This window comes from Mus musculus, chromosome 17 (genome assembly GCF_000001635.26).
Source record: "Mus musculus strain C57BL/6J chromosome 17, GRCm38.p6 C57BL/6J".
In the NCBI taxonomy this organism is placed as follows: Eukaryota; Metazoa; Chordata; class Mammalia; order Rodentia; family Muridae; genus Mus; species Mus musculus.
The window spans coordinates 52,949,389-52,971,053 of NC_000083.6; the positions used below are offsets into that span (position 1 = coordinate 52,949,389).

Sequence of the window (21,665 nt, forward strand, 5' to 3'; positions counted from 1 at the left end):
GTCAGCTAATGGATGGATCACAGGGCTCCCAATGGAGGAGCTAGAGAAAGTACCCAAGGAGCTAAAGGGATCTTCAACCCTATAGGTGGAACAACATCATGAACTAACCAGTACCCCTGAGCTCTTGACTCTAGCTGCATATGTATCAAAAGATGGCCTAGTCGGCCATCACTGGAAAGAGAGGCCCATTGGACACGCAGACTTTGTGTGCCCCGGTACAGGGGAACGCCAGGGCCAAAGGGGGGGAGTGGGTGGGTAGGGGAGTGGGGGTGGGTGGGTAAGGGGGACTTTTGGTATAGCATTGGAAATGTAAATGAGCTAAATACCTAATAAAAAATGGAAAAAAAAAAGAATAAGAGTTATTAGTGAAAGGAGAAAATAGAGAGGAATAAACTGATTTACTCTTGCGGAAAAAAAAAAAAAAAAAGAAAAGGTATCTTGTCTCTTGCCAGCAGTCAAGCAAGAAGGAAGGTTGATGGACAATAGTGAAATCAAATCAAAGAAGATTTCACAGACAACTGTTTTCACAAAGCTAAAGGAAAGCAAGAGAACTCTGCTTGAGATAAGGAAAGACCAATAGGAAGACAGCAAACTCAGGGAACCAGTGAAGCACCAAGACAGGATAGCAACGGCTCACTGCAATGAAGGTTGACCCACACTAGTTGTGTCCCATGGGAGACAATCAACTTGATGTTGTCTCTCATGGTGAACTTCAACTTGATATTGTATGTGTTGTAGATTTCTATGCTATGTCCTGTGATAGACTGTAGACCTTCCCTTCCTGTTATGAGTACACAATGATCAACAGAGGTACTAGAGGGTTGTGCCCTTTAGAAGTATCTTTTAGAAGACATTTTTTCTTCCCTACAAAAACACACATCTTGAAATGTGTATTCCATTGAAGAGGCTTAAAGTGTTAAACATTCTGTTTGTTCTTTCAGGTAATATCAAGATTATCGAACAAATCTACAGTCTCACAGGTATGGCTAGCATTTGTTTTATATTCTTATTTTTATTTTTGCTTTGCTATGTTGCCAAGACTGACCTAGAATTTAACCACAGTCCTGCCTGTTTTCTTCTTATCACATTCTGATATCACAATTATACTGGCTTCATAGTATGAATTTAATGGTATTCTTTCTCTTTCCATTTCATGGAGCATTTTAAAGACTGTTGATGTTATATCTTCCTTAACGGTTTGATAGAACTCACCGGTGAGTGCAGCCTTTGTGTTTTCTTTGTAAGGAGGCAAAGATAACTCTCCCAGCCTCATTTCTTGCTTATATTGTTTATATCTTAGAAGAGCACATTGTCTAGAAAATTATCCATTTCTTGTAGATTTTTAATAATAATGTTTCTGAAAAAAATGCTGAGTCCTTCAGATTTCATTTGAATTATTTCTAATTTTATTAATTTGAGTTTTTGTTTGACTGTGGTTCCTCTGTCAAAATGCTGCCATTTTCTCTATCACTTCAAAGTGCTAACATTTTCTTCATAGACTCTATGAATTGTCCTCTTGGGCTCCATTTCATCATTTTGCCTCACAATCTTTATCATTTCTTAATGTCAACTGCTTGTGCATTTGACTTGGGGTGATGCCACAAAAGGAAATGAATCTATTTCTTGGAGTTATTTAAAACACAAGCAAGCCTGATCTGATCTGTTTGCTTCCCTCGTGTGTCCCATCTGTCCCTGTCACATCAGCTACATGAATGGCACTGCTTCTTATTGTTGAACAACATTAAAGCATGGTATGAGAAAGAACTTTTTCAGAATTTTTTTACCAGAGTTTTACAAGAGGAAAACTTTACTGATCCAAATAACATTTATAAATTCAAACCATCTGTATCCACATGTTGCTTTCAAAGTCGATTGGCTTTAGCAATGGTATCAAGGATATTATATTTAATAATCTCTCTATCTCTATCTCTATCTCTCCTCTCCTCTCCCCTTCTCTCTCCCTCTCTCCTCTCCCTTTCATTTCTCTCTTCCCTCTCCTCCCTTCCCTTCCCCTTCCCTTCCCTTCTCTTCCCTTTCCTTCCCCTTCCTCTTCTCTCCCCTCCTCCTCTTCTCTCTCTCTCTCTCTCTCTCTCTCTCTCTCTCTCTCTCTCTCTTGCTCACTTGCTCTCTCCCTCTCTCTCTCTCTCTCTTTCTCTCCCTCTCTTTCACCCCATCTCGTGGTTTACAATTAAACATTATAGTTTCCTTCTCAGCTCTTTTTTCCCTCTTTTCTTATGAAATGTTCTCTTACTATGCTCCCATTAATGTGACTATCCTCTTTCTTTAAGTATCTTTTGTAATGATGGCTTTTTTGTTATGGATCACCTTCTATTTGCTTAATGACTTAATACACCTCATTTTATCTTTCCTGGTTCTTATGGTTAGAAATGAAAGTATGGATATTATCCTGGTGTGTTTATCTTTGTAAGGTAAGTTAGCATTTGTTTCTTATATCCTGTTTCTTGCTCTGTGTTTCTGACACCCTGACTCTATTGTACTACAGGGAATTTCCTTTCTGGTCATGTTCATTTGGGGTACTAGGTACATCACACATTCTGGCGTCTCCTTCTTTCTCTGGGTTAGGGAAATTTTTGCTGTCATTCCAGTCTACCCAGTCTCTCTAAGTTCAGTTATTATCTTTGTTTATTCTTATTACTGTAGATTCTTGGGATTAAACTTTTGATTGTGTCCCAAATTTTTGGACATTGCCATTATGTTCATTCTTTTTTACCCAACTGATGTTTGATTGTAGTATTTTCCTCACATTGTGTTCCAACCTTGATAGTCTCTCTTCTACTTTGTTAAACTCTACCAATGATGATTGCCACTGTGTGTTTTTGCTTTTCTGCTGTTGTTATTTAGTTCACTAAGATTTTCACTTATAATATTTTAATTCTCTTCAACATCTTAGGGTACTTGCTCATTTTTTATTCCCTGTTGCTAACTTTGTCTTCCACGCTGCTCATTGCCCCATCTGCCTTGCTGACTTTTTCCCTTGTGTTTCCTCTATAGAGCTTAGACAGGATATATCTGCTTGTTTGTGTCTTTTGAGGGCAATCACTGATCATTTTCACTAGTACACTTTGAAATCTTCACCTGAAGGTCTCTGGAGATGATTCAAGGAGTAAAACACTTGTATAGAATGAAGATATTCCCAGCACCACATCAAAACCAAGCGTGGTGACATGCATCTGTAGCGCTAGTGCTGAGAAAGATGCCAAGAACTTGCTTTCTCTCCATTTTAGCTGTCCTTGCTTTAGAAGTCTCCCTCTGTGTATGCTAGGGATCTTAAAAAAACTTAGCAGGGACATTCTGGAGATGAACTCTCACCCTCCTGAGACATACTACCTGGAGTGGTTATGGATTGAGGTGGAGATGTTTCCCTACTAAAATTGCTAATATGGAAAGCAGCCATAACACTGAGATCTGTATGGGTAGACAGTCTGACTTACACTTCTGATTTAGATATTTCTCCAGTAAATTCTGTTCTCGATTTCATCAAGTAGATAAGTAAAGCTACCTAGTTCATTGCCAATAGACCCAGTGATTGCTAACAATTTGTTAGCTAAGGAAAGAGGGAGCTTGTAGAAGGAGTAGCCCAACATCTCTAGCATTGTAAATTCTATTTTCATCATTATCACTCTCCTAGTTCCATTTCTATTGCTGTGCTAAAATTCTCTGTCAAAAAAAAAAAACAAAAAAACAAAAAAACAACTTGAGGGAGAAAAGGTCTATTTTAGATCAAAATTCCTGGTGAGAGTCCACAACAGTTAAAATATTCTTAAGTGCTTAACTTAGATATCTAATATTTAATACCTAAGTTCCATAATCTAATATGCAGTGTCTAATATTCTCTTCTTCCTATTCTTAATTTGAAGTTGAAGAAGCCATAACTCTTAAAAATTATGTGCTTTCCATGGTTATAGTTAGAAAGTAAAGAGTAGGACTTCAATGACACATGTAACTATGCACTTCACACAAGACTTTAACTTCACACAAGACTTTGTCCTTCCTTTGAGACAAATGATTAATCATTTCTGAGTCTGAATTATAGCAGAGTACCAAGAAGCAAATTAGAGATTCCTTTAGCTATGACTATCAAACCTCAATGCAATCTCATGAGTAAGTGAAACAAAGTACCACTGTGAAGGAAGAGATCTGTAATAGAACTACGTGGCAGTGTATAAGAGGCTGGCAGCAGAGCGAAGCACATACCCCACATAGATGCCCAAAACAAAGCACCTAGTTGTATTAGTTACTTTCCTGTTGCTGTGATAAAGACCCATGATGGAGACAACTTATAGAAGGAAGCAGTTTATTTGGGCTTAAAGTTCCAGAGAGATGAGACTCCATTGTGACAGGGAGGCATGAGAACAGGCAGGCATGGTGGCCAGTGCTTGAGGCTTACTGATCTCACCATCAACAATAATCAGAAAGAGCAAACTGGAACCAGGGAAGGACTGTGAACTCTCAAAGCTCACCTCACTGACGTACTTCCTCCAGCAAGGCTATGCTACCTTCTCAAATAGTGCTATGAACTAGGGACCAGGTGTTCAAACATCTGAGACCATAAGACAGATTTCCCATTTATATAGCATTCTAGTTACCTTGAATAGAGGCCAGTGACAGGCTAGGTATTTAATAATAGCAGAAGTTTAGGTCCTGTCTACAGTTAAGCTTGTAGGAAAATGAATTCTTCATATAAGTAGTATCTGTCATCTTAATTGTAAGAATAAGTTGGTGAGGGACTTGCTCAAGGCACCAAGACTCGTTGAAAAAGTAGAACTCTGAGACTTAAATGAACTTGTAGAAGTACAAACATTTTGTAAGTTATCAGTCAGAGGATTCTGTATAGAACCAATGGAGACTTCTTCCAACAAAGAAATGAATAAATTGTCAGTGCCAGTGTAAACAGATCTAATTAGAAATTATACTCAAGGTTTTCTTCATTTCTTTGATAAGTTCGCCCTGTTGTGTCTTTAGCAGGGCAAGCTAATTTTTCTGCTCTACAATAAAAGTAGACAATAATCCTGTACAATTCCATGAGGGCCCAATTTTTGTTAAAACACAAAGTTTTAAATGTTATGGGAAATAAGATAAACAACAAAAAAAAAAGTAGCATCATGAGTTTCCAATAACAAACACACAGCTTCACAGTTGGTTGCAATAATTATATGTATCTAGAAAGAAATATCTAGGGACAGTGTTTTAGTCAAAAGGGTTGAGATATTAAGATTAACAAAAAATGAATAAACCAATACTTTATTTCACTTAGTGACTAACTGCTAAACCAGGTGGGCTATAACCTAGAAGACCCCTGGGAGGCACCACAGTATTTTTGTTATTTCATTAAAATTATTATAGATGCCACAAATCCAAATACACCAACGAACCAAGTACTTGATGGCATAATCACCATGGCAGTTCATGAAACTTAAATAACAAAAGCAGGTGCTTTCAGTGTTACTATTATTTTCATTGGTAACTATTGTTAAGTGCGTATACACAATTGAGTCTGAAAATGAAACAGAGGCATTGAAAAATGATTTTATTCTCTTGAAATGACTAGTGAACATGCCTAAAGATCATGTCTGTTCCCTAAGCAAGAAGCCTTGCAATAGTCAAGAGTGTCTAGGCTTGCCTCCACCACCCCTTGCTTGGCTATTCTGACTTTACATCACTTGTTTTCTCCATATTCTCCCTTTCTTGGCCTGTGAGACTGGATGCCCCAGTTAAAGGCACAGTGCTCCTGGGATGGATTCTATAAAGACTGTATTTTTCTCTATATTTCTAGGCTCTTTCACAGAATCAGGGGTTTGCTCTATTGGCCTCTGCTCCCCGCTTCTCTGCTGGGGTGCCTGGAGCACCTCTGCTGGCTGCTGCTGGGAGAAGGCAGGGCAGAGTCCTTATAGGATAGTCCACAGTTCTTGTTATCCTTCAAGGGGCTGGAAGAGGGAAAAAGCGGGGGTTTGGGACAAATGCTGTGATTCCAGGTCCCCTGTGTATCTGGGCCCCTCCAGCACACTGCTGAGAGTCAGTAACAGGGGTCCCTGGTCCATACTTCCCCTCAAGGCATCCATGCACTGGGCAGGAAGGAGAAGGCAGAGCCTGAAAATGGCAGAACATAGTCTGATTCTGATTCAGAGTAAGTGCTTAGAGTAGTGAGGGCCTGGAGGACAGGAGATCTTCATTGGGAGTTGTAGGTGGCGACTCTTTAAGATGAAGGCCTTTCCTTCTGTGATGCTTAATGAGGAGATGATCCTTATAAGTCAGCTTGTTCATACTGGCCTATTTAATGGTGGATATAAATACATACACTTTATTCAGGGTGAATGAGGTATTAAATACCTTTTGCAGGAAGAATGGCCCAGAAAGAGAAGCTTATTTAGCTGACCACTTGGGGGCTATGTAGATACTTCATTAACACGGAGAATTCCAGGTGTTTATGCTAAGTGACCCAGCACTTATGGTCCTGAGTGGGGTGCCGTGGTTACATGTTCCAGAGTAGGGAGAGGCAGATAGGGAATGGCTCCACTCCTGCCATTTTCAACTCTAAGAGTCCTGGGGCTTGAGCTCATTTTGAACTTACCATGCTTATGCCTGTCTGGTAACAAGGTCCCACCTGCCCTACATTCTGTCTTGAGAGTGACTTCAAAGAACAAGGCAGCTGGAAGCAAGAAAGCTGACGGTGCTTCATTTTCCATCCATGAGGTCTAAAGTAGAGAGAAGACACTTTCATTCTCAAGTATCATGCTAATGCTGAACTTCACGATCCTCTTAAGGATATTGAAGGTTTAAATCATACAACCCAAGACTGTGCAGTAAAATTAACATGTTCATATTCCCAAAGGAAATGCCATCTATTACAATTATGAGTGGGTAACTGAGTAAAATCTAGGAGTGATGTCTATACATCTTTTACACAGCTCCTCACCTAGATATTTTTAAAGGCCAAGGGAATGGTTGGGGTTAAAACTAGGAGAACAGAAAAGATAAACCTAGGCATGAGAACTGGGAGCCCTTTAAAACTTGGAAAATAAGAGCACAGCATGCAACATTTATTAGCCTCTAAGGAATTTGACCTTTATCAGTAGGACCTCTGACATGAATGGCTTGCCTCTTGGGAAGTCTTGGCAACTGTGCTAATCTGTCCTATTCACTATCTAGGCAGAGCCCAAGGGGAATGGAAGCATCAACAAGAGACTCCCATCCATTGTGGAAGATGAGGAGGAAGAAGAGGTTGAGGAAGAGGAGACGACCTCCCTTTCTCCTATCTACACAAGGGGATCCTCTGTCTCACATAGCAAAAAGACTGGAAGCAATAAGACCTATCTAGGCTTGAGCTTAAAGCAACTGGCCTCAGGAACGGTACCATTCCACTCACCTATCAGAGTCTCCAGTGCCAACTCCCCTAAAACCAAGCAGGAAGCTGACCCACCTAACCATGGTAGAAAGAAAGAGAAGAACCTGAAAGTGCAGCTTTCCAGCCTGGGTAGTGCTGGAACCCCAGAGCTTAGTCCAAGGTAAGAGTTCACCCATGCATCAGTCTCCCCCAATGAGAGCCCACACTTCTGTGTGTGCTCATGTACAGACTAGTACACACCTTGTAAATTATTCAGCCTTCTGACACTTTCTGTCTCATAACATCACAACCTTGATTCTTCAGTTTTCCTGAGCCATGTGTGCAATCTTTTGAAACATATATGCACAGATGTGTATAATCCCAGCACTCGGGAAGCAGAGGAAGGCGAGTTTCTGAGTTCGAGGCCAGCCTGGTCTACAAAGTGAGTTCCAGGACAGCCAGGGCTATACAGAGAAGCCCTGTCTCGAAAAAACAAAAAAGAAGAAGAAGAAGAAGAAGAAGGAGAAGGAGAAGGAGAAGGAGAAGGAGAAGGAGAAGGAGAAGGAGAAGGAGAAGGAGAAGGAGAAGGAGAAGGAGAAGGAGAAGGAGAAGGAGAAGGAGAAGGAGAAGGAGAAGGAGAAAGGAGAAGGAGAAGGAGAAGGAGAAAAGGAGAAGGAGAAGGAGAAAAGAAGAAGAAGGAGGAGGAGGAGGAAAGAAGAAGAAGGAGGAGGAGGAGGGGGGAGGAGGAAGAGGAGGAGGAGAAGAAGAAGGAGAAGAAGAAGAAGAAGAAGAAGAAGAAGAAGAAGAAGAAGAAGAAGAAGAAGAAGAGGAGGAGGAGGAGGAGGAGGAGGAGGAGGAGGAGGAGGAGGAGGAGGAGGAGGAGGAGGAGGAGGAGGAGGAGGAGAAGGAGGAGGAATTGCACTTATTAGTATTTAAATGAGCTCACTTCTTTTTTGAACTAAGTTTTCTCTACTTATCATGATGCAACTTATAATGTAATTCATGATAAAACAGAAGAGAGGAAGAGCCTTCTGGTTTACTCCTTAACGCTGACATCTTCATGGAACAACAGGTTGAAGTGATGAGTGGCTGCAGGGTGGTTTTATTGTCACGCTAGTCTGTGTGTTTCTGTGGATCACAGAGGCTTGTCTCCTTTTTGTCCTTTTTAGTAACACTAGCTCTATTTTGCATTGAAAATAAAAATCACTTTAGAATAAAAGGCATTGAGATGGTAAAAAGAAAAAAAAATCATGTTCATGTCAAGGTGCAAAAAAGGCAATAAGAACCATCAGAATCCCTAACGGATGAGTAACCAAGCGAGGAAGATATCCTGAGTGCTTTCTAGTTGCACTCGCCTTGTGAGGTGATTTCTCCATTACTTTTTAAAAAAAATGTCTTTAGTCTTCCTGCAATCCTAAGAAGCCACTTTTATCTCTAACTATAATGTTGTAAAAATAACGCTTAAGACTTAAAAATTCTGCCCAAGACCTAAGCAATAGCATGGAATAAGAAAAGCTGGATTCAAATTCTTTCTCTACTTGTAAACCAAGTAATTGTTTTAATACAGTAGTCCATTATCCTCTTGAAGAAAAGACATTTTAGCATCTGTATATTGCACATTAAGCTGAGTGGGAAGAAAGTGTGGTAACTTTAGTTAGAAACCTTTCAGAAGTGGAAGAGAAAGGCGTCTGTGTGCCAGGACGACACACTTATCAAATGAGTGTTTGTTCACATGGAGAGCATTTTCAGGCCACTTGCCAAAATGTTATAGTTTCAGTAAATGACTGGAACTTTCCTTTTTTTGATTTCTGTTATCTTTCTGTATAGTGTTTTTACAGTACACTTGTATTTGGCAGTGAGCAAATTAGACATCATTTACCAAGGAAAAAAAGCTCAATTCCTCAGTGCTTTAAATACTGAGCTGAAGCTGGAGCTTGGCACAACACACTTGACTGGTACACATGAGGCCCTAGCTTCAGAGCCTAGAATAAAAGTAACAAAAATATCGATAGGATAAATGAAGTTCTTTAATGCTCAAGTAGGTAGTTTCAGGGCTTTGTCTAGAGGTATCATTAAATTTTCTTTCCTGTGATGTTTCGTTCGTTAAAAGTTAAAACATTTTTCTTGGATGGGAGTAAAATTGTGTGTGTGTGTGTGTGTGTGTGTGTGTGTGTGTGTGTGTGTGTGTGTGTGTGAACCTGCTTTTTAGATCTGAGAATAAATAAGTATAATTTCTATATCATCAATGTCTAACAAAAATAAAACACAAGATAAAATGTGAGCCACATATGTAGCTTTAAAGTCTCTAGTTGCCCACATTTTAAAGCAAGTAAATTCTAATGCTGCTCGCTTTGGTATAGACTCTATATATACATACCATATATCCCAAATATTATCATTTTAAATGTGAAAAAAAAACATAGATATCCTTAAAGAACTCGTGGCTCTTAAAACATGTTTTCAAACTCTGGAGTGCATGTTACACACAGAGCATTAGCAATCACACTGTGAAGAGGCATCTCAGAAAGTGGTTACCAAAGGGCTGCCATAACTTTATAGCGCTCAGAATTTGGAGATTGAACACAAAACGTCTTAGAGGTCTCATAGAACTTCTAGAGTTCATAAATGTAAGTGCACAGCCAACTAACTGTCTGACCTTGGCACAGGATTGTTGATGGAATTGAAGATGGTAACAGCAATGAGGAAACTCAGACTTTTGACTTTGGCTCTGAACAGATCAGGCCAGAGCCCAGGATTTCCCCTCCCCTTGCAGGTAAGCACTTGACTACTCATCTTTAGGAATGATATTTCTTGCCAGTGTGTGGTGTTTGCCACTGTTGCCTTCTGATCTTATCTGATTCTTCATGGCATTCAGTGAGTTGACTTAAATCTATAACGTCTCCAGGTACTGAGGTCATTGCTTGTAATTATTCTCTTTCCTATGTCCTGCCATTTATCATCACTGGCAAACAGTGTCTGAAATTCATCAAAGGTTGCCCCTACTTCTAGACAAATTCACATCAGCATCACCAAAAAGAAATATCATGTTCATTGTATACTCTGAAAAATGTTGGTAGTGCTTAATCATTTATTTGGTGAGAGGTTATACACTTACAGACTGTGAGAATAAACAATGTGAAGTGACATAAGACAGTTGAATATGAAGCATCAACCTGTAAGGATGATGAACCAGTGTAAAGATACCCCTATCTCAAGCCCAATTTAATCTCTTTCCCCCTCTGCCAACCTCAACCACACACACACAAAAAAGATCAGTCAAAAAGGACATGATCAAGGCCATAAATGACAAGGAAACTCTAACCAGCAAGATCCTGTGTAATCCTAACCCCAAGAAAGACCATTGAATGAACAGATCCAGCAACAGGAATAGGACTCCACTGGTCAATGAATTCAGGAAATTATTTGGAGTTAGCAATTCTTCCTAGTACTCATTTTCTTCTGGGAATAAAGAAACAGTCCACATAAGACTTGATGGAAAGCCAGGTGTGGTGGCGCATGACTTTAATCCCAGCACTTGAGAGGCAGAGGCAGGCAGATTTCTGAGTTCGAGGCCAGCCTGGTCTACAAAATGAGTTCCAAGAGAGCCAGGGCTATACAGAGAAATCCTGTCTCAAAAAACCAAACCAAACAAAACAAACAAACAAAACAAAGACTTGATACAAGAGGAAAAAGAGTAGTCTTAAATCATTAACTCAACTAAATCACATATGTCGACATGACTTTGTTGGGGCAATGTTCAAGGAAATAATTGTTCTATCAAATGTTGTGTGTGCCACAAAACCAGTAGTGAGTCTCAGCAGCAAGGTTCTCTTTGTGGTCTCCCCAAAGGCAATGCACAGAGTCCTGTCCATCTACCCATCTTTTAGTGTCCTCTGTTTTCTTTTTGCATCATTAAGCCCTATACTCAAATATTGAAGCAACAATTTTTCTTTATTCCATTTCCTAAGGGTCTTAGTTTTGCCTAGACCTTCTGTTCTTCTCTGTGGCCACACTCATACTTTGCCTGCATTGCCACCAATTTTATTCCAGACTTCACACACTGCTTTCAATATAGAAAGAGAAGTTTTCTAGTGTGAGTATATTTGTATGGCTTAGCCTCAGTGCTTAAAACCTGGAGACTATTTCATACAGCTTTTAGCATGAAATCTGAACTCACCGACTAATTGCCTTCAAGTGTCTCTTCCTTTTTCTGGGTTCTTTCTTCACTGTCGTCTCCTATAAGAAGACATTGACCTATTATACATGATGAGAAATGGTTTGTTGATGGACTGCAAGACATCTCTGTAAAACGGGCTCTTTTGTGACTACTTTGCTCTGTTCAAGTGATTTTTCTTCTTCCACAAACAAGTATTCTACCCACTACTGATCAGATAGAGGCTAATTCTGTCACAGTTTTTATTTACCTAGGTTATTTCATTTAATTAAACAATGGGTTAAAGGGCATGCATTACTGCCCCTTACTTACACATGGAGAAAAGAATTTGTCAGGTCTTTTCCTCCTCTAAGCACTGACTAATTTGTGCTTCTTATCCTGGACAGAAAAAAAAATGTACTTAGAAGAGTAGAGTAGGGAGAAACTAGAAAAGAGAACTAAAAAATGGGCACAGTATAGTAAAAGACAGAAGCACACCAAAGAGATTAGCCCCTCAAACAGGTGTGGAATGAAAGGCGTTTCATGGGCACAGCAACCAGTGTTTCCAATGGAGGCATGGTCAGTGAGTGTGGCAGTGGTCAGTGGGGACTGACAAGGAGAATGCAAACAGATGAGAGATTGGCTTATAACATGGTGATGATTGTGTCTGAGGACACATGCAGCCAGTAGGAACACCAACCTCCACGCTGTGACACTGGTCCCTAAGGATACAGCAGGTGCCATCCAAAGAAGGAAAGGAGGTTTATCTGAGCCTGGGACTAAGGAACCCACAGAGCTCAGGCAGCAGGGAAGTTTGAAGTGACAGCTTGGCCTTCCTCCAACCCAGCAGCCAACCTGAAGCTTGAATACTCAGTGTATTTCGGAAGGGCTCACTCTCTGTGTGTCACTTTTCAGAATCCGAGATCGGAGCTGCGTTTCTGTTCATCAAGGCTGAAGAAACCAAGCAGCAGATTAACAAGCTCAACAGTGAGGTATGGGGGCAGCCGGGGTAGGTGGGCAAAGGAGACAGAAACTCTCCCTATAACAGAAGCAGTGTGGTATAAAAACCAGCTTGTGCCCCTGGAGCAAAACCACCTGAGCCTCACAGAGCTCTGGGACTTTTGACCTTTCATATAACCAATCCAAAAGCTCCATTCCCTGTTTGTAGGTAGGGAACAGTTATGCATGCCCTTTGTCCCATGCTGGAATTAAATGAAATGACCTAAGTAAATAAAGTGAACGGTAAATACATGATCATTTTATAATTCATGGGAGTATTCCATCCTGGCCAGAAAATGGTCTAAACAGCTACACTTTTCAGTTTTCAGTGAGCGAGTTTGTGGAACATGTAGTCAAAGACCAGGCACCAAGCAGCAGACAGACAGAAGCTGTAGACAGACAGCAAAATACAATCACCTCAGACCCTTACAACATTCATCAGAGAGATGTGGAGTAGCCACAGTTGGAGAGGAAGCAGAAGCACCTTCATGGAATTGGTGTGTACAACACACAGCAGAAATACATGCACTAAGGGAGTCCTGTCAAGTGGCTGGATGGAGCACCCACTACGGGACCTGTGCAGAGCAGGACGTCTGTCCACGGTTGAGTGTCTGGCTTCCTAGTCCCACTATAGGTGTTTTTATAATAGGAACCTCTCTCAGGAGTCATTTATCTTCCCTTTGCTCTCCAAGGTACATTTTTTACATGTCTTTGTCTGTTTGCTGTCTTCTCCTCTTTCTGTCACAGACTCAGGGTTCTGCCTACCCCAGAACAGGGACTTTTAGGGGACACTTGATGTGAGTGTGCTTGAGTCTGGCACCCTTGCTGGTACAGTCGCTTTCCACAAACTTAACAGCATGTGACAACGTTTTGTCTACAATATAAGATATATTCTGATATATTTTATTTAACAGATGTCCTTTGGTTTTTAGCCATTTAAAGCAAGCATGTTAGTTCACAGAATAAGATTTCTCAGAGTGATTGGGGTCTGAGTTCTGCTTTCTCTCCATCACATATTTGCTCCATAACATTGGAACTTTATCTCTTTGAATTCTAGGATTGTCCACATGAAATAAAGTAGCCTTGACAACAACTTTATTAAGACATATTTACATACCATAAAATATATTTTAAAATATGTGACTCAGTAAGTTTTGTGTTTGTTTAGCCATCACTAAAATTTACCTTTTGAATCTGTTTTGTCTCCCAAGTAATGGCTCTCATCCAGCTTTACAGTTAATCTGGGGAATCCTGCCTTGGTAAACCCTGGGTCTATGGTCTGTTTTGATAAGATTTGTTTTTCTCCCCAGTTGCATAGAATAACATAGCTTCTTGATTGATGCCTCAGTTTTAATTGCTTTCCCCAAATAGCAATAGTCTAAAACACATTCTGGGGCATTTTAGTTGCAAATAATTATTTTGAAAGAAACCTATGAAGCTTGATGGGAAAGCAGAGAAGAGAAAAGCTCTAAGGTGAAAAGTAAATATGGGTCAGGCTTGTGAGAACCTCTGAGAAATTGCAGGAGACAACTAAACATGACCATCCCAGACCCAAGGGAAAGAAGGCTGAAGCTCTTTACAGGCCTACCTACAGAGCAGTATTGACAGACATATGAAAAAAAAAATGCAGGAAGCTCTGGGTTCCTTTGGACCGTGGGAAGGACTGGTGGAAAGGGAAAAGGAGTGCCCTTCCAGACTGAAGTTTGAACTCACATGCCATTATCTGGGATAGAGTCACCTTGTACTAATATACTAATGAGGATTTTATAAATGGTATTCATCAGGTCAACTTGCCATGGTCTGTAGTACCACAATATATGGTGTGGTGCTACTTGAGCAACCCAGGTTTCTCCTAAATCTGGGTTCTCCGTTAGTGAAGATTTGTACTCGGCTGCTATCTCTTCTTCTATCTTTCTGTTTCAGAAGTCAGATTGAGACTAACAAGAGGGAAACGTTCCAGGAGAAGAATGGAGATATCACTACTAGAGAACCTAGTAGCGAGATTGACAGTTATCATAATGATTAGTTCAAACACTGGATTATCCAAATAATCATCTGTTGAGAAATATAAAAGGGGCTGGAGAGATGGCTCGGGGGTTATGAGCACTGGATGCTCTTGGAGGGCATCCAGGTCTGGTACTCAGCATCTACAGGACAGCTTACAACCACCTGCAACTTCAGTTCCAGAACATCCAGGGACCTGTCCAGCCTCTATGGGCACCAGGCACATGCAGTACACAGACATACATGCAGGCCAGACATAAAAGATATAAAACTAGAATATTTTTTAAACAGGCAAAAAGTGGCTAGACATCTTGTTGACAATCTACACATTAGCCTTCCTTTGAGCCATTTCTCTTCAGACATTATTCCGGCTCAAACCTCTCATAATTCCACTGGAGTTCTTCCCACTCTCATTTGACACAAATACTTCAATTCTAAGAAGTGATTGGTCTGTTTCTTAGCTGAATCATGATTCAGTTACTCTCCTTGGAAAAGAAGGGTAGTCTCTTCTGAGTGTGGACACCTGTCTATGTCTGACTGTAGAGCTGATCACTGTATAATTTTCCTTTGACAATGTGGTCCAGCACTCTGTGGAAACGGAGATATATTTGCAAAACAAAAGAGCCTTCCAGTGTGATACATATGTGATTGTTCTACTGAGAAACATTCATAAATATGCATTAAAGTAAGAAGGCTAAGATAAAATTATGAGTGGTTTAATCATCTTCTAAAGATTAGATTTTCCTTATAATAAAATATCTGATTTCCTCTTAATTGTACCTTAAGCAAAACAAGACACAAACAACTTTACCCTTTACACATAATTTCATTTATATAGCCTTGACCCTGTGTATAATGCATTAAAAGCCTCTAAGAAGTGACTTCAAAATATGCAGCTACTCCTTACAGCCTACTACATCTACACATACGCTTTTCCCACACCTCCTACCAAACCATATTGTTGACATAGGGAAAACAATCCAATCAAGTCAAAGACTAATACTGTGCTTTGTGTATGCCCTACTTTGGGCAGGTGGAATCTGTTGATCCCATATCTCTTACTTTAAGCTTTCTTCAATTACTATGGAGCAGGAAACACATAGGCAGTAAATGTGGAATCTACAGTCTGCCTTTGCAGTCTGTTCCTGAAATGCAAGACAACTGTATGACCTAGAGTGAGATGCATCCTGCAGGCACTGGGTGCACAGTAGGAGCACTGGTCAATTCCAGTTCTGATATTTGCTCAAAGATTTAACATACAGGGTCTGAACTGATGCCAGTGGCTAAGAGCACGTATACTCTTCCAGGGGACCCGAGTTCCATTCCCAGCACTCATGTCGGAGAGCTCATAGCCTCCTGTAACTTTTAGCTCCAGGTTGCTTGCTGCCATCTCCTACCTTCTTTAGATCTCTGCATGTGTACCTGAGCACACATACATACATATACACACCTGTACACATAAAAATACAATGTGATAAATTAAATATTTATGTATATAATTCATGCATATGGAACTGTTCCTTGTGTATTTCCCATGATTTCCATAATTAACTGCTTAAATACATTTTAAAAGTCAGAAAAGGTGTAACATTGATATTAACCTACATTCCCAGCACACTTAAGGGAATGTTAGAGATGTAGGGCAGTCACCAATGTCAGCCTACTTTAGATACAGTGCCCATGTTTTATAGTGGGGCAGAGCTGTGACTCTAAGAAAAGTCTGTGACAATAACAATGAAAAGACACTTCAGGGGATGCTGAGCGTCAAACACTCAATTTCTTAAGAGGTTTGTGGGTAAATGGTATATGTGCCATGGTTTCTCAATTCTGGCTGACCCAGAAAGGCATTATTGAAAAGGGTTTAAAGAAAAACTGCTTCGGCATAGTGAGCTTAACACATAAACACTGCTGAAAAGGCAAAGCTGTCCAAGAGGGGACAAATGGTTAGGTACATATTGTGCTATTGCAACAAGGAGTTTGTCTTTCCTAATCGCATTCTGTTCTTCTATTAGTGGGTAATAAAATCTGCAATAGGAGTCTGTATGTGAACTTAAGACTGTATGGAGAATTTAAACACCATCTATAAAGTATAGTGGACCCTTTAATGTATGAAAACTAGATACTGGTTCTTTCTGCATTAAAACTCCTTGACAGCTTTAACTGTGCTTCAGTCGTTTATCTATCTTCTCTCTAGAACTGACTCTTTCTATCCTTTTTCCATTTTCAGTTGGGTTGTCTTTTGTCACTGATTCCCCAAGAATTGTTTATATATTATAGAACCACATCCCTTATGAAACACATGATTTGCACTTTTCTCATTTTGTAGATCAAAGCTTGACTCTCTTGACGGTGTTTCTTTTTCTTTTTTCTTCTCTTTCTTCTTTACTTTTATTTTTTTCCATTTTTATTAGGTATTTAGCTCATTTACATTTCCAATGCTATACCAAAAGTCCCCCATACCCACCCACCCCACTCCCCTACCCACCCACTCCCCCTTTTTGGCCCTGGCGTTCCCCTGTACTGGGGCATTGAAGCACATGAGTACTAATTTTAGAGACAAGCGATCTTTCGTTTTTTTCTTGTGCATTTGGAGGTGATATCTGTGAGAAAATTAGAAATAAATGTTTATTCCTCTGTTTTCCTCAAGGAATTTTATACTGTAATAATGTTTTGTATTTGTACCTTTGATCTATTTTGAGTTAAGTTATACATATTGTATCAGTTATTCATTTACCTTCATTTGTGTAGGAATATTTGGTTTTCACAGCTCTATTGTTTAAAACAGTCTTCCCAGTCTAAAGGTCTGAAAACTATGATTATAAATCAGTGGACTCTGAATGTAAATGTTAATGCATATGTTACTGTTCTTGTTGCTATAACTAAATATCTGACAAGAAACCATGGTAAGAAAGAAAGCTTGTGTGCAGTTCAAGGCAAGTCATTGTGACAACAGGGCGAGATGGCTCCCACTGCATCCACGATCCAAAGCGATGAGTGCTGCTGCTCAGCTTGCTGTTCCTTTTATTCACGAAGGGACTCCAGACTACAGAACAAAGACACCCACATGTAGAACAGGTCTTTCGTTTCAGCCAAACCCTTCTGATACATCCTCATGGACACACCAAGGGATTGTTTCTATGGTCATTCTATAACCATGGAAGCGGACACTGGATGGTTAAGGTTGACCATTGCAGTTCACTTCTGAGCTTAGATTAGTTAGAGTTTTGCTTGATAACTCAGCATAGCTGCAAAGCACAATCCTTCTGTTTTAGCTCTGTATACCTCACCCCCAAAGTATTGCAGGTGTGAACCGGCATGCCTGGCTATTTCTGGACTCTTAAATTGTATTCTGCTATGATTATCTGTATCCTAGCTCTTTGCTGTCTTTTTACTTTGCTTTGGAATGAGTTCCAAAGTGGAAAGATAAGTGTCCCCTCTCTTTGGTTTTCTCTTTCATGATTGCTTTGACAGTCTAGGGCTTCATGCCAATTTTAGAAACATCTATTTCTACAAAGAGGGCAGTATGCGATCTCAATGATCTTTTTATCATTTGAAATTTTCATACAAGTGTACAGTGTATCTTCATCATCTCAATCTCACCTGATCCCAGAATGACTGATCGTATTTCTATATCTCTCTCCTAACTTCACACACTCATTTTGTTTGTTTTTTTTAAACCAACTGAGTCCAGTGAGTGCTGCCCATATATGTGCAAAGGCATGGCATCATCCTACCATTGGCCACACTCCCAACAACAGTGACTCTCCTTCCCCCAGGAGTCACTAACTGCCAATAGTTCCTCAGATAGGGGTGGAGCTTTGTGAGCCCCTCCCCATTCTGTGATGAAATTTTTTAAAGTATGTTTATTAGTTCTTTGAGGATTTCATTCAATGCATTTTGAAACTATTCTACTCCATTCTTTTCCCTAATTTCTAGATCCACTTCTAGCTCCTACTCCCTACTTAATGTCCTCTTTTTTATTTAATAACCCTCCAACTCCAATTTGTGCTACACATATGATCCTGGGTATGGAATCAACCACTGGAGCATACTTCACCGGTAGCCATAGCCTTAAAGAACCCTAATCCTCGATCACTCAGAGGCCATTAACTGCCACAGCTGCTTTAAGTTCATGAGCAAAAGACACCATATTTCTTGAGTCTTCCCTGCCCTGTGGCTGTTATAATCTTTCTGCCTGCTCTTCCCTGATGGCTCCTGAGTACTGAGGGCAGAGGGAATGATGTAGATGTCCCATTTGTGACTGAGCACTCTGTTCATGTTTATTCTCTGAACTTTGACCAGTTCTAAGTTTCTTTTTTTTTCTCACTGTTTTAAATTAGGTATTTTCCTCATTTACATTTCCAATACTATCCCAAAAGTCCCCAATACCCTCCCCCCCCCCACTCCCCTACCCACCCACTCCTACTTTTTGGCTCTGGCTTTCCTCTGTACTGGGGCATATAAAGTTTGCATGACCAATGGGCCTCTTTTTCCAGTGATGGCCGACTAGGCCATCTTTTGATACATATGCAGCTAGAGATAAGAGCTCCAGGGTACTGGTTAGTTCATATTGTTGTTCCACCTATAGGGTTGCAGTTCCCTTTAGATCCTTGGGTACTTTCTCTAGCTCCTCCATTGAGGGCCCTGTGATCCATCCAATAGCTGAATGAGAGCATTCACTTCTGTGTTTGCTAGGCCCCGGCATAGTCTCATAAGAGACAGCTATATCAGGGTCCTTTCAGCAAAATCTTGCTAGTGTATGCAATGGTGTCAGCGTTTGGAGGCTGATTATGGGATGGATCCCAGTTTTTATGTTACCACTACCCGTTCCCCCAAATAAACTCAGATTAAGTCTGAGAGCTGTGCAATTTTATAGATAGAAAGACAAACTTAGAGATAAGTTTGATGCTATATCCACTTTGCAGAATAATAATAGTAAATTCACTTTGAATTTGAGCAACAATTGCTGTGTGCTCATATGTAAAATGGCCATGTCCAGTCAAGAAGACAGCATTTCTCACCACTTCTCCACTCTCCAACTCTGACATTCTTTCTGCCCCTTCTTCTGTGATTTTTCCCTTGGTTTGTGACAGTAAGCCCACTGACAGAATCATGGTAAGGAATGATGCAATCTCAAAATCTTATTCTTGAACTAAGGATTTCATTACGTATCTAGGGTTTTTTCTAAGCGACATTTTATAATTTCCTGTTTCTAGCTTTATACCTCCTCATTTGTATCTATTTCCAAGTATTCCATTCCTTTGGTTCTACTTAGTTCTACATGTCTGTCTAATGTCTTTTCTGGTCTTAGTTGTCTTTAGGTGGATTCCTAGACCTTAAATATACCTAGGGCAAGACAAAATCTGGGTTGAAGGCTTCTTATGAGGTCCATGTGATCCCAATATAAATGCAGTTTGCTTCCTGCCCTCTCCCAAAACATAAGTTTCTAGAGCATCTAGCCCATGGATTTTTTTTTTATAAAGGACTCACGTGGAATGGTGAGCAGATGCCTTATTATACTTTGAGGCAGCTACACTCACTGACGTAATACTGCAGCATGTTGTTTGCACATCTTACCCTGAGAAGGCAAACAGATCTGTTCACTCCAGATAAGGCACCAACCACAGACCCCACAGACCCAAGCTCCACCTAATTCTGTCTGGATGAACGAGTGAACTCAGGGTTATTTACAGGAGAATAGATAAAGAATTATCCACAGGAGCATGCATGAGCATGCTCAAGAATTTACTTTCAGGAACATAGGTGAGCACAGCCCAGAGGTTACTTACTGGAGTGTGGGCAACTTAAAGAACTGCTATACCACTGAAGAAAATTCTCTTTCTCCCAGCAACTGTTAGTCCTTTATGTATATCCTCAGGGAGATGCAGGCCCTTGTGAGCTCTCCCCATCTTCACTGACTGAACATTTGTGTGCCCAGCGGTATGCCAGTCTCCAAGTTAATCCCAACATATACACATTTGTTAAAGACTGCAATTTCTGTGGAAATAATATAGTGAATCATACTGTTAATGCACTCAGACTTATGGATTTTCCTAATATTTATCATAAGCAACCAGTTGGCCAATTTCAAGTATCAACAGATAAGTAATTTTTTAAACATTGATTTTGGAAAAGGGAAAAACCAAACATTCTCTTTTTTTAATTGTAATAACTGAGGACATCAGATAACTTGTAAAGAAACCTCTTTGGAAAATTATTTCAGCTAAGCAAAATTGTGTGATTGAATACAATTAGACTTGAATCCTGTTCCACTTCTAAGTTCTTCCCTCAAGGCCATGCCTGCTGACATCACAGCAAAAAAGCTGTCAGGAGCCATGTGCTTCCTAACCCAGCTCTGTGCCATCTCACCAACAGGATAGGAGACAAGAAAGTGGGTTACACAGAACTTTGACCTCTTGCTGACAGATCAGTATGTGAGGAGTTAACTAAAGGATGTAATTCTGGGAGAATTAGAAATGAACTTCTAGAAACAGAGAGCAGAACTGGGGCTCCCAGGGACTGTGAGGGTTGGGGTGGTAGGCAAAAGGCACGGGATTTCAGTGTGACGAGGTAAGCGAGCACAGGAGATGCACCATTAGATTCTAGCTGATCATGTGTTATGTACTGACAGATTGCTAAGGAAGTGGATTTTCCATTTGTTATCCATGAAAAGTGGTAAGTACATGACATGGTTCACAAATTAATTCACTGAAATTGTCATTGCGCAGCAAATACACATCTCAAAGTCTCCGTCATGTTTTTCACCTTAAAGGTTTAGGATTTTTTTACAGTTCTGAGGATGGAATTCAAAGCTTTACACATGTGCTCTGCAGTCATTGAGATAAAATACAAGACTCTTTATTTTTTTAAGGTAGTTTTTTACTAAGATACTGAGGCTAGCCTCAAACTCAGAATCCTCCTGCCTAAGCTTTCAGAGTAGCTGGGAATAGCGGCATGTGCCACGACACTCAGGCAGTGTACAGTTTTGTTACTTAAAAAAAAAATAAATCTTAGGGATAGGAGACACCTAATGCTCTGACTCTGCAAAGTGGAAGTGGCAGAGAGTAAGTCAGGAGCATGCTTGCTAGAAGTGCAGAGTCTCAGGATTCCTCTGCCGATCTATACTGAGTGCCCCAGAGTGGCTTATCCTTGGATTCAGGTTGGCTT

At 40.3% G+C, this 21,665-nt stretch overlaps 1 protein-coding gene across 1 annotated transcript in view; it reads left to right on the top strand.

The window, feature by feature from the left end:
• Kcnh8 (potassium voltage-gated channel, subfamily H (eag-related), member 8) overlaps window positions 1-21,665 on the top strand; it is a 376,486-nt gene that overhangs the window by 346,680 nt on the left and 8,141 nt on the right. The window contains exons 12-15 of the mRNA NM_001031811.2: window positions 942-980; window positions 7,168-7,523; window positions 10,009-10,115; window positions 12,411-12,487. Coding sequence (NP_001026981.2) covers window positions 942-980; window positions 7,168-7,523; window positions 10,009-10,115; window positions 12,411-12,487 — 579 coding nt within the window. The remainder of the gene's footprint in view (window positions 1-941; window positions 981-7,167; window positions 7,524-10,008; window positions 10,116-12,410; window positions 12,488-21,665) is intronic.